This window comes from Amphiprion ocellaris, chromosome 13 (genome assembly GCF_022539595.1).
Source record: "Amphiprion ocellaris isolate individual 3 ecotype Okinawa chromosome 13, ASM2253959v1, whole genome shotgun sequence".
NCBI classification, from domain to species: Eukaryota; Metazoa; Chordata; class Actinopteri; family Pomacentridae; genus Amphiprion; species Amphiprion ocellaris.
In genome coordinates this window covers 34,095,457-34,108,359 of record NC_072778.1, presented here as the reverse complement: position 1 = coordinate 34,108,359, position 12,903 = coordinate 34,095,457, and the positions used below count along the sequence as shown (strand labels likewise).

Genomic DNA, 12,903 nt, shown 5'->3' with positions numbered 1-12,903 from the left:
GAGAGAGGCCAAGAAAAAAGTTTGGAGACAGAGTTGACATTCAAAATGCACACTTCACTCAAGATCAGTCTGGTGTACCAAACTAATACTTAAATCCAGTAAATACTACCAGGAAGGGAAGAGGGTTTGTTGACATCTTTTTTGGTGCCTCCATATGACAGATTAATAGGTTTTTTTTTTTCTTACGTTCTTGGCAATGTTCCCCAGCCCCAGCACGTCCACTCCCTTCTCTGTAAAGGATATATTAAACTTGGAGCAGAGTCATGACGTTATGGTGTCTTCTCTGGACGTTTCTTCTCGCATGGACTGCTGCTCGACGTCCTCCTCCTCCTCCTCCTGCATGCTGGCCCGCCTCAAGCAGGAGCCTCTCCGGGACATGTCGACCACCGCCGCCTCGCTGTTTGGAGAGGACGTCCACAGCTCCAAAGCCGGCAGAAGCAATGCACTCAGTTTTGCTTCGACCTTTTACGGCAAATCCCTCATTGAAATGGATATAAACAAGGATGGGAAAACAGACGCGTTTGAGGGGAAACGAAGGAAAGGTGAGTTGATAACAAAGGGAGATTTAATTTTGAAGGCCTTTACAAAATCAGGCCTACAGGTTCATGCTTTTTGAGTTGCGCAAAAAAGCAGCAAAAAGCAGCTCCACCAAAGCTCTAATGTGGACAAAGGCCGTAACACTGGGATTTTTAAATTTAAGCAAACATTACATTTGCGTGTATAGGCCTGCTGATATTTCTGAAAGATTTTTGAAAAAAAGCTCTTCCAAAAAGTTCAAAAGTTGGCATTAAGTTATAAAATATTTCACGTGTATTATATGTGCGTAAATTGTGCCATTTTCCCCAAAGCGCACATTAAAAACATCACTGGAGGCCAAGGGAGCTGCACCACGTTTGGCATTTATAGGATCCTAGTATTAGTCATCATCTCTAAATATATATATATATATATATATATAGAGAGAGAGAGAGAGAGAGAAATATCTTCTTTGGTGTTAGGAAGTCCAATGTACTTTTAAAAAATACATTTCATTCTTTTTTGGTTTATTCAGAGGACTTCAGTGTTCCTGCCGAGGCTGTGGAGGACTTAAAACCCGACGATCCCGACCGACCCAAGCCCCGGAGACGCAGGAAGCCGCGCGTCCTCTTCTCCCAGGCGCAGGTGTACGAGCTGGAGCGCCGCTTCAAGCAGCAGAGGTACCTGTCCGCCCCAGAGAGAGACCACCTGGCCGGGGTGCTCAAACTGACCCCGACCCAGGTGAAGATCTGGTTCCAGAACAGGAGGTACAAGTGCAAGCGGCAGAGGCAGGACCAGAGCCTGGAGATGGTGTCTCTGCCGCCGCCCAGAAGGGTGTCGGTGCCGGTGCTGGTGCGGGACGGGAAGCCCTGTCTCACGGCAGACGCGGCCACCTACAACCCGTCCTACAGCATGGGCCACATCAACCACTTCACCTACAACAACTACCCGGCCTTCAGCAACTACACCAGCCCCGGATGCAACACGAACTACGCATGCAATTACCCCGCAGCCACAATGCAGACTATGCAGGGATCCTCCAGCAGCGGGAATTACGTGAACTTTGGGGTTGGAGACTTGAATAATGTCCAGAACACTTTCTCCTCCAGTAACGGGGTGTCTTCGTTACACGGCATTAGGACGTGGTAAAGAAGGGACGAAACAAAATCCAATTCTATACTATTAGAAATTCCCTTTAACGGGATTATTTTTTGACTGCATGCATTTTCAAAATTTTGCGGAGTTTGTGTAACTTCTTTTACATTGAATATTTTTGGTAATTAGTTTTTTTTTTTGTTTTCAGCACCAGTTTTTGTCTGAATAGACTCCTACATTTGTGTAATTTGAGAGAAAATAAAATAAAACCAAAAACAAGTTGCAACCACAGTTCTTTAAATGTTATTTTAAATTTTCAAATTGTCATTTGGCCTTTTTTTTAAAATCTAATTTTCTTACCTTTATTTGTTTGAAGAGAACTGTCAAACACTTTCATCTTTAAATTTTTTTTTCCACTGAATGACAATAAGAAAAAAATACAAGTTAAATCTATATATTTAGAATATTATTATTAAAGTTAATTCTAGACAGGCTATTGTTGTTTTTTGCTTTAATGTTTCCTACATGCAACTGACCTCACTGTGTCTGGTTTAGCTCTAGCCTAAATCTTTAAAATACATGAAATAATATTAAAAATAGGTCCACAGTCCAATTTGCAATAATGATCTATAATTATAACCAGACATATAATCCAGTCTCTGGTTCACGCACTAGTAGAAATGGTTATAGGGCGACATAAAGGTGCCTGACGATGTACAACCCTTGCATGGTTTGTGTCTGGATAAAGTGTTCAAGTGGTTATTAGGAAGCTTCCTTCAAAATGCTTAAACAAGGTTAAAAGGTTGTTAAAAGTTTATATTTTTTACAACCTACTGTCAGCCACATGTACTCTCTATACACGCGTTTAAAGCCCGCTGCTGCTGGAACAGAGACGGCTGTCAGCCATGACCTTGACCTCCCCTAAATGTTTTCAACCAGGTTCTGATAAAAAACACGCTAAAACGAACTCTTCTTTAAAAAGAAACAACAAAAAAATCTCATCTTACTTACATTTACTGAATTGTATGTACAAAATTTTACATACAGGTATAATCAGCAAAATTCTAAAATCCACTTTTCTCAGGACTTGGAAATATGGACAAATCTTGATAAAATCTGATCCAAGATATTTATTACAATAATGCATTTCTAAAGATTACTTTCCAAAAAGCTTTTCTGCCTGTTAAGTTATGACTTTGTAAATACAAAAAAATAAAAGGCAAAGTGTAAATGGACTCATGGTGAGCACTGACATTAACTGCTGTATGTAATAGTTAAACTACCTAGAACAAAGCTCTAATGTAAGTTTTGCTACATGAATATGCAGCAAAATATATTCCTATTAGTCATCTGGTTCCTGCTTACACCATACGCTCCTGAGAGTTCAGTCCACTTGTGCAGATAGACACTTGATTGACAGTATCTCGGCGCTAAATGCAAGAATAGTCCAATTTGCTCTACAGAGAGCCAGAGGCCTTGTCTAAGTGTGCAGTTATATGAACAGGCTAGAAACCAGCGCTGCCCAACTGCCACCACTTTACATGAGTAAGAGATGCTTAGACATCTCTCAGGTCACTCCACACATACGCTGTTGTCTGCTATCATATTTTAAACAATACACACTCACAAAAGCACATTTGAAACACCAAATCAGAAGCCTTTGTGTTTATTAATAATCAATACTGACAGCATTTACATATATTAAACAAAACGGCAATGCCAGGCAAAGAAAGGGTAGCAAGGTCATGTAGCTCCTCTGGCCACCCTCTCCTGCATGGTGTTGAAAAGGCAACGTCAGATAACAGCGCCACACAAACCTAAAAATATCCCCCCTAACCCTCCACCCGCACTGGAAAGGGAGAGGGAAACGGGTTGGAATAATCTGCTTTTCCGGGTCTTATCTGAAGAAAGGCAGGGATGCATGCTGTTCTATCTCTGCCAGTGTGAACCCTGCTTCTCCTTTTCTGAGCTTTTCTGCTCTGCTGCAGCCTCAGAGCCAAGCTTAGACATGAGCAGAGATGGAGTAGGACTCATACTTAATAAAGGGTTCTTTTTTTTTTTTTCACTTTGCATGCTGACTGAATAAAACATGAGGACAACTGTAAGTGCACATACACAGTGCGAGTGCCGTCCTGCCAGTGAAACACAAACTGAGTGAGTGCAGTTAGGCCTGAATCGTAAAGCTAGAAAGCATTACAACATCCTATTATTCAAAAATAACACTATAAATTACACCTTACAGTAATTATACAGTACGCTGCCATAAATGGCATTTTCACAAAACGTTTGCACAGTGATTGTTTGTTATTGGATGATGAAAAAAGAAAAAATTGTGGAAAATATGCCTGTAACACAGACGTGTTCAGTCATGTGATTGTTCCCAAAGAGGCACGTCCCTCCTATGGATTCACTTCATTCTCCTATTGAGCAACAACTATTAATAGCATTGTTTACTAATATCATCTAATGACAGATATGCCAATAAAAGTGTTTTTTCTGTGATCATCAGATTATCCTAAAATTATGCTAACAGATTTTTCTGTTATTAAAAAAAACAAACTGCAAAATAGCTCAGTGTGTCATTCGTAAACACAGGGTTTACTGTTCACCTGCACTGAAGTAAAGGACTTCTGACACTGTTTGCACCCTCTTTTCCAGAAGAATGATTTTTTTTTTCTTCAGTGTGACAAATTAAAATGTTATAAATAAGTGAAATGCTGCATGTAGCTATAGCTGTGCAAGTTTACCTTCCTCTTTGCGGACAATATGTCACTCTCAGCAGCATCAACGTTCAGTCAAGTGAGCAGTCCAAATTCCACTGAGCAGACACTCGAGTGTAATATGAGACGCAGCGTTCAGAGTTGTTTAAATCGTTTGCATTGTCTATGGAAAGTACTGTATGTTTTAATGGGAGAGTTCCTCAAAGGTACCTGGTTTACAGGAAGGGGAACAGTCTCTTCTTAAGGATGTAGAGCACTGTGGCGAGGAAGAGAGCCAACGCCAGGAAGATGAGCAGTTTATCAGTCAGCTCCCTCCGGTTGTACTTGGTGATGAGTTTTCTCCCGAGCTGAATGGTCCCCGTCATGGTCTTAAACTCCTCGTTTGTCTCCTGGATTGTTCTCGACGAGGTTGCTTCAGAAACAGGAGAAAACAGTTTTAAACATAAAGCCCTTTATTGGAAGGAGTTCGGGGTTAAACACACACAGACGCATCACTGACATAAAACAGTTTAACCTTAAATAATTTTTTCTCAAAAAAGAAGCACAGAAGCAGCTGCGATTTAATGCTTTTTAAATGTCAAACATGTTCAACAAAGCTTACTAAATATATATAGTCACATAGCTAAAGTATTTAGCTTAAAGGAATTTACTAGGGCTGCATCTATCAGTTATTTTAGTAATCGAGTATTCTATCGATTATTCTGGTGATTAATGGAGTAATTGGGTTCCTAGCTTGACATGTGCATTACAGCATCAAAAGTAGAAGTGAGTGCATTGTGCAAAAGAAATAACTGTCCAGCCAGAACACGGGCGGACATCTAGGGTGTATTGTACATATACAGTAACTAAAACCCCTCAAAACTATGTGAACCTACAAGTATTTAGTTTGTGATGCAGAAATCACATAAATATGTTTTTATGTTTGTTCCATTTAAACTGCTGCTACTGCAGCTCATAGAACACAAATAAGAAAACTGACTAGTTTATTAGTGTTTACTACAGAGAATATTCAATCAGTAGCATCAGTTTCACTTTGATTTGGTCACAAATTAAAGTGATTTCCTTCATTATGAGAGTGTCAGACTTACATGCACTTCAATACAAAATCGTGTTTAAATAAAGTTTGATAATTTTATTGTGCAGCTGCATTAATCGGTAAAATAAATATATTACACACGTTTAATAGTTTTCTACCAGCTTTCCTTTCTTCTTACAAAATTAAAATAATAATTACATAAATTCCAGTCACAGCGTTTTTTTTACCATCATAAATTTTTGTTCCTGATTGTTCTCCATTAAAACCACCTGTTGACTGAAGCAGCTGAACGTCATCGTTTCATTTTGTGCGGAAAATAAGTCAAATGATGCATTAAATTCGCCTGTTCGTGTGACGAGTTTGAAGCAGAAAGTCTGAGTTCACAAAGAAAGTTGAAAATCACCTTCATACCTGTCAACTCTCACTGAGGTTTTGGTTTTTGTGGAGCAGACTTAAACAAAGAAAGCCTGACTAGTAAACTGCTTTCATAGTTCAGTTCTCTGATCTGCTAAATGCAATAAACACTAGAAAATCTGCGCCAGTTAAAATGAAGTATCACGTCAAATTTAAACCCCCAGGATAATTTATTTATTATAAGTCCGGGTCTATATAGGATGAAGTCTGGGTTCGGACTCAGACCGCGGTCCACCAGTTAGTGAGCTGTGGTCTAGTATGTAGTGGATTAAATGAAGTCTCTATTCAGAGAATTTTGCCTCGAGGAATTATAATAATCTAATTATTCAAACAACTCAAGGAATCGTTTCAGCCCTAGAATTTACTCTGCTAGGTGTTTCCTTCACTTACCTAGTGACGTTATGCTCTCCTCGCTCTGCTGAACTTGCTGTGCCATCATCCGGCTGATGTTCATAAGATTTTCTGTAATGTCACTGGTTGTCTGGGCCAGGCCCTCTTTGGTCATCTTCCTGATACAAAAAAAATGTTCAATATTACTCTATAAATGTCCTTGTGCAAAAGTAATTTATTGAATAAAATATAATAACTAGAAAGATACAGTTTTCTTCAAAATCAACTTAATGACTATAAATACTTTTTAATGCCCTGCAGAAACCCTGAATTTTTCTGCACTGACTGAGAGTCATTTTAAAGATCCTTTGAGAGATAATGCTGATGCCTGGCTGTCTCTAAAATTAGGATCCACTGGCAGCTCACCTCTGCCTCACAGCGATATCGGATCCACTAAGAAGGGCTTGCTTTTCCATGTTGTCGATGGACAGTTTGCTGGCCAGGTTGGCTTTCCTCCAGGCTGTCTGGTTACTGCAAAACATATAAAAATGTGCATATATATACATACAAATACATTTTCACCAAGCAGGTTTTAAGCACATTTAAATATAAATTTCTCATGCATTTTTGTACAGGTTCAGGCAGCAATGTTAACACAGAAACACCCAACAATATTTATGAAAGTCAAGGTAGGGGAAATCATTTTCTTCAAAAACGCTTCACCTCGACATCTGTTTTCTGTGTCCCTCAACCAAACTGAGCAAAGCTTGCTTGTCGGACTCTCTGTCCTGCTCCAAAGCCATCTGCTCAAAGTCCTGTCCGGGAAGCAAAACCACACACTATATGTTACATGAGTGATCACAAGAAGAAAAAAAGTGCTTCATATTTGGTGACATCCCAAAACACCTGAATCCTTTGTCTGAGGTTGTGGAAACTCTTTTTCACATCAGCATTCATTTCTGTCAACTTGCTCTGAGGTCCTGTGCACTCAGTAATGTCCTGGTGAGAGAGTGAAAGAAGGACGGTTTTAGGTAGACATCAATCACAATTCAGATCTCTAAACTGTTCAAACAAAATACTAATGAAGCTAAAAGAAAGAGCAGCACAGTCTAATTATAAAGCAAAAAAAGAGCTGTGGGGTTGCAAATCTGAATAACTTTCTAAATTAACTATTTGTAAACTATGTATGCAATCAAGTCAAGTCACAATTATTTATATGGCATATTTAAAACAACATCCATGGGAAAAATAAGACTGGTGCAACAAATTAAAGTTTAAATATTGAAATTAAACTCGACAGAGTGGTGTTAATTTATCCTAGTAATTATAACAGTAAAGATTTAAACATTACAAAATAATGATACAAAACACGTTTGCCTTACCATACTATATATATAGATGTTTCAGCTATGACCGTACGGTATGAATAATTAGGGATAATATTCTAATTTAAAACTTTCATGACACTGCAAAGATCTACATGAAAACCCATTAATTTCAACGATTTCCTGGATCGCTCTGAGCAATATTTGTTTGATTTATGATTAACCTACACAATGTAAGAAAAAAATGAACGTAAAATGCCTGTAGATACTGTTTTGTCAATTAAAAACCACAAACATTCAATTTACAGTGAGGCAAAGCAGCAAATTGTCGCAACTGAGGAACAACAAAAGCCTGCTTAGTCAGGCTTTTCAATATTTTTCGGTTCTGAAATCAAACCGACATTTACTTGGGCTGCAATATTACAAATACGCCTAAAACATACAGTTTAATTAAACAATAACAAGTAGAACTCAGACTTGCTAAACAGTGACGTCATTTACTGTCGCACTGGACTATCGTTAATCAACGTTAAGCTAATGTTCCTGCTCTGACTCATTTTCAGTAGACTTTTGGCATTTCCAACACAAAAAAATTTACTTTAATTTGTCCTTTAAACTGTTGTCTGTCTACTTTGACTAACAGAGACGAGTTAAAGCACTTTTATTCCACCAGTGGAGGCTGCTTCTAGAAACACTCGACGTAGCTCACATGCTAACAGTCAAAAAACACGATTTCTTCACATGACAAGCTCAAACAGCTGCGCGTCCTAACGAAGCACAATAAAGTCTTACCAAATAAATACTCGCACCTGGATGAGAGCCTTGATTTCCAGGTCATATTTGAGTATTTCTTGTTCGCATATTCGGACGTGCACATCAGACGACGCCATATTGCCAACGTAGCCGGCTGAAACTACGGAAAGCAGGAAGCGTTTTTTTTTAACATCGACTGTCGCTTGAACTACACCTCATATATTTTATAAAACTGAAGTTTAGAAAATAAATAGTACATTAACTGAAAAGAAATTTATACAGTCCATTAAAAAAATGGGAAAAAATGCACTGATATAAAGCAAATACTAAATTACTACTTAAGTCATGTTTTGTGGATAAATACATCCAAAAAATAAAAGCATATACTGTTTATATGTCAACAATTTAAAAAAAAAACATCTACGGTAATGTTACTTGCTAGCAGGATTATAGTATTACACCTTCATCAAACTTCACCACAAGTTCAAAGTTTTAAGTGAAAACAATACAAACGTTATGGACCAGTGGAGTTCATTATTAATTTATTTATCAATTAAATGGATAACATCCATCTCTAACATAAACAGACAACAAGATGCTGTCAAACACACCTCACAACAACCATTTAATTAAACATCATCCATATTCACAACAGCATTAAACACAATGTACACAATATATAAACTGGAAAACAAGTGAAGGCTGATTTAATTTAAAGTAAAGCACATCCAGTGACATCTCTTAGTCCTTTGGGAATCATTTTGTACAAGGCACCAGTGTGGCCAATGCTCAGTGATCTGGCAGGGATCTGAGTTTTAAGGCGATTCATGAAGAATGATCTCTGCAGTAGCATCCATTGGTTTGCAGGAGTGTCAGGTCCTCTGCTGCAGAGAGAAACCAAAATAAATGCTGGTTTTTAGAAACAAAGCCAAGCAATAAAGTTAATTAGTTAGAGGCTACATATGGGTACAAGGTGATAGAACAGAATTATATCAAATATAGGAGGTTTACCTGCACAGCCAGGAATCCTGAAGGGGGCAAATTAAGGCCAGTGATACCTCAGGAACCAGATGGTTTCAACGGACAGTGCAGGCCCAAATAGTGGGTTCAGCTGAGCAAGAATTGCTATCAACCAGCTGACAGACAGAAAACATATTAAAATCAAGCATATAAATACAAAAAAATACACTTCAAAACACATCCTTCACAGTTCAGTGCTGTAGCCCATTTCCTATTATCTAATAAACAGAACTCTGATTGAAACCAATGTGTCCCATAGGACCACATCTAGATGTGATGTTTATTCTCAGGAGACGTTTGTGAAATAACATGACTTGGCTGGAACACTACTTTGTCTCTGCTGCCCTCTTTTGCCCACTGGCATGTAACAAAACACTGTCTGTACGCTTGCACCAAATAGAGACCGTAAATAATTGATCACAGAAATAATTAGATGCATGCACACAAATTAGTATGGAACAAACAGGATGGGGAACACACGAACACAAACCACATCAATCAAGCACAAGTCTCATCAATACAAATGGAATCTCTGTGAGTTTTAACCAACTACTCATTTCTGCTGCTGTTGATATCCTGCAGCTCCAGGGTTTCTGCAGAAATCAGCCATTCAAATTTAATGCTTTTTAATACCATTTTAATGCTATACTGTTAAAATTTTAATGCCACAACCGTAAACTCAACAAATTACATGGGTTTGTTTTTTTGTAGAAGATGATTTTTATATGAAAACTGTCCACTCATTTCATTATTTCTGAATCCAGAAACCACCCCTGACCACCAAAGGGCTGCAGTCATTTTCTGAAATCCACCTTTTTGAGCCATTTTTGCTGGAAATTGCATTTCCCCATTTCCCAGCTCTCCTCCACCTGGTCCAGTCTGCCGGCCACTTTAAAAACATGCAGTTTTTGGCAATTGTACCGGACCGGCCGGAACAATTATCACAATGCTTCGGCATATTTATGCAGATGCACATACCTGACGAATCGCAGTCCATAATTACATATTATTATTGTCAAATATTTTTCTTGAATACTGCAGAAAGAATTTTTAATGCCACTGAGAATCAAATTTAATGATTTTAATGCCATTTAAGGCCTTAATTTTCGCAAAATCAACTTAATGAGTATTAATGCTTTTTAATGCCCTGCAGAAACCGTGAGCTCAATGTTACTCCATTGTTTTGTATTATCCACTGTTTTAAAACTTAAATGCTCCAACGAATGTTTATATATATATATATATATATATATATATATATATATATATATATATATATATATATATATATATATAAAACTGTACCTTTTATTATTTAAATACTGTTATCCAAGTTTCTTATTTGTTATTTTCTTAACTAGCTACATTATCAATGAGGCTTCATAATTTCAATATACTCAGACTTGTGTATGTGCATATGTGTGTAATATACTTCTTTTATTATGAGAAATTGGTGTATATCCAGGATGATAATACTCACAAGAGGTAGCAGCAGACTGCAGTTAAAACCAGCATTGTGATGATCACTCTGTGGGAAAAGGAGAACATATTATAAATGGTTTACATCTACTGACTGTATTCATGGCTTTAACCCTCGTGTCGTCCTGCGGGTCAAAATTGACCCGTTTTAAAGTTTGCAAATGTGAAAAAAAAAAAAAAAAATTCACAGTGAAACTTCTGATGTCCACATTTTCAAAATTTTTGGAAAATCTTTGAACATTTTTTGGTGGAAAAAAGAAATGTTAAAAATGTTTCTTAAGAACATTCACAAAAAATCAACCAAAATCATGAAAATTCTGTGGATTTTGGTTGATTTTTTTGTGAATGTTCTTAAAGAAAATATTTGAAGTTTTGCTGATATATATGTAATTACTTTAGATATTTTTAGGATTTTTTGGAAGATTTTTATTCATTTTTTGATAATATTTACAAGAATTTTCTTGCCAAATTTTGGGGATTTTTTTTAAAAATAAAACTTTTAAGGGAAACTTTTAAGGAATTACTGGAATTTTCTTCCTGAAATTTGGAGAATTTTTTTGCAGATTTTTTGGATTTTTTTCAAACAAGAAAACAATATTTTTTGGTTCCCATAAATGAAGACAACACAAGGGTTAAAGCACATCTCCATTTATGCAGCTTGATCTCGTGATGCCAGTGACAAACAGGCAAATAAAGGAAGTTGCGTTCACTTTAGAACATTTTCCAGTACAACCACGAGTACATTTAGTCTAGTAAGTTAATGCAAACACAAAATTACCGTAGACGGAAGTTACAAAAAACAATTTGAAGCTTCTTTACTCTGGAAAAAATAAAATCGAGCTGTCATATTAGCTTAAGTTAGCTAGCTAACTAACTTTTACTAACTAGCAAGTAACGTTAGCTCACGAAGTTTAAACTTCTGTAACTGTCTCAAACATGTTTAAAAGTCGTGTAAAGTCGACTTAATAAAGACACTATACATCTGATTGTGAATAAAGAGAGCAAAGAGGTGGTATTAGAATAAAAACGTAGCATGAAGTTAGCTCAGCTGAATGCTAAAGCGAAGCTAACAAACTCACCCTCTGTTCGGTCCTTTGGGGATAAACCAGGGAACAACTCCGCCAACGATCCCCCAAAACAGGGTCATCACAGAGACGGCGATCGCAAATCCCATCTCCGCCATGGTGGAAGTTTCGCAGAATAACTCAAAGTATAAACTGACAATTTGAGACAAGTTTGTTCCGTTCAGCTACAATTCTCGATCCAAACCCAGAGAAGGAAGGCAGCAGGGATCACATGACTCCACAGAGAGGGAGGGGGAGGACTGCTGTGGCTCAGGGGTGTATTACACATGAACACTGAGGAGGGGAAACGGAACATTTTGGAACAGTAATCGATTTATTTCATGTATTCCGGTGAAATTGTAAGATGAAAATGAGCTAAACTTTATAATAATAATAATAATAATAATAATAATAATAATAATAATAATAATAATAATAATAATAATAATAATAATAATAATAATAATAATAATAATAATAATAATAATTTAATAGTGGACTGGTTCCTGCTGAACTGCCTCCAGATCAATGCAGTGAAAACCAAGGAGCTGGTGGTGGACTTTGGCAGGAAAAAACATTGCTCCTACAGCAGTGAACATCCAGGGAACGGACATTGAGATTGTGGACTCTTACAGGTACCTGGGTGCTTAAACAAGAAACTGGACTGGACTGCTAACACCATTGCACTTTACAAGAAAGGTCAGAACAGACTCCACCTGCTCAGAAAACTGAGGTCCTTCAGGGTGCAGGGAGCACTTGTGAGGACCTTCTATGATTCTGTGGTAGCATCAGCTATCATGTATGGAGTGGTCTGCTGGAGCAGCAGCATCACGGCTGCAGACAGGAAGAGACTAAACAAACTGGTAAAGAAAGCCAGCTCTGTCCTGGGCTTCCCCCTTGATCCTGTGGAGGTGGTGGGAGACAGGAGGATGATGACAAAGCTGTTGTCTATCATGGAGGACACCTCCCACCCCTGCAGGAAACAGTATCATCACTGGGAGCTCCTTCAGTGACAGACTGCTTCACCCACGGTGTCTAAAGGAGAGATACTGAAGGTCCTTCCTTCCATTAGTTCAGTTCACCCACTAACTGTGCAATAAAAATGTGAATGATGATGCTGTGCAATTTCATAGAAATTTTGCTTTAGATAT

The 12,903-nt window shown here is 37.8% G+C and overlaps 3 protein-coding genes across 4 annotated transcripts; 1 reads left to right on the top strand and 2 right to left on the bottom strand.

The window, feature by feature from the left end:
* Nucleotides 1-34: 34 nt before the first annotated feature.
* nkx2.5 (NK2 homeobox 5) lies at nt 35-2,835 on the top strand. Its single transcript, XM_023298171.3, has 2 exons — nt 35-542; nt 1,052-2,835. Exons 1-2 carry the CDS (start codon nt 197-199, stop codon nt 1,663-1,665), a joined length of 960 nt encoding a protein of 319 aa, XP_023153939.1. The 5' UTR covers nt 35-196; the 3' UTR covers nt 1,666-2,835.
* A 426-nt stretch (nt 2,836-3,261) lies between these two features.
* Nucleotides 3,262-8,380, bottom strand: LOC111588049 (vesicle transport protein SEC20-like). Of its 2 annotated transcripts, none has more exons than XM_023298172.3 (6): nt 8,246-8,380; nt 7,018-7,110; nt 6,835-6,926; nt 6,538-6,642; nt 6,172-6,290; nt 3,262-4,743 (listed from the first exon to the last, which is right to left on the bottom strand). In XM_023298172.3, exons 1-6 carry the CDS (start codon nt 8,324-8,326, stop codon nt 4,547-4,549), a joined length of 687 nt encoding a protein of 228 aa, XP_023153940.2. In that variant the 5' UTR covers nt 8,327-8,380; the 3' UTR covers nt 3,262-4,546. The 2 variants fall into 2 exon arrangements, with proteins under 2 accessions (XP_023153940.2, XP_023153941.2); XM_023298173.3 differs by having other exon boundaries at nt 8,229-8,340.
* A 334-nt stretch (nt 8,381-8,714) lies between these two features.
* Nucleotides 8,715-11,983, bottom strand: atp6v0e1 (ATPase H+ transporting V0 subunit e1). Its single transcript, XM_023298192.3, has 4 exons — nt 11,768-11,983; nt 10,690-10,737; nt 9,201-9,325; nt 8,715-9,073 (listed from the first exon to the last, which is right to left on the bottom strand). Exons 1-3 carry the CDS (start codon nt 11,869-11,871, stop codon nt 9,232-9,234), a joined length of 246 nt encoding a protein of 81 aa, XP_023153960.1. The 5' UTR covers nt 11,872-11,983; the 3' UTR covers nt 8,715-9,073; nt 9,201-9,231.
* Between the last annotated feature and the right edge of the window lie 920 nt (nt 11,984-12,903).

Coding starts and splice junctions, on each gene's coding strand:
- atp6v0e1 (XM_023298192.3), bottom strand. CDS start 11,871: ATGGCGGAGATGGGATTTGCGATCGCCGTCTCTGTGATGACCCTGTTT. Junction 10,738..11,767: donor CCCAAAGGACCGAACAGAGG/GTGAGTTTGTTA, acceptor CTTTTCCCACAG/AGTGATCATCACAATGCTGG. Junction 9,326..10,689: donor GCAGTCTGCTGCTACCTCTT/GTGAGTATTATC, acceptor TCTGTCTGTCAG/CTGGTTGATAGCAATTCTTG.
- nkx2.5 (XM_023298171.3), top strand. CDS start 197: ATGTTCCCCAGCCCCAGCACGTCCACTCCCTTCTCTGTAAAGGATATA. Junction 543..1,051: donor TGAGGGGAAACGAAGGAAAG/GTGAGTTGATAA, acceptor TGGTTTATTCAG/AGGACTTCAGTGTTCCTGCC.
- LOC111588049 (XM_023298172.3), bottom strand. CDS start 8,326: ATGGCGTCGTCTGATGTGCACGTCCGAATATGCGAACAAGAAATACTC. Junction 7,111..8,245: donor AAATCAAGGCTCTCATCCAG/GTGCGAGTATTT, acceptor CTCTCTCACCAG/GACATTACTGAGTGCACAGG. Junction 6,927..7,017: donor ACCTCAGACAAAGGATTCAG/GTGTTTTGGGAT, acceptor CTTCCCGGACAG/GACTTTGAGCAGATGGCTTT.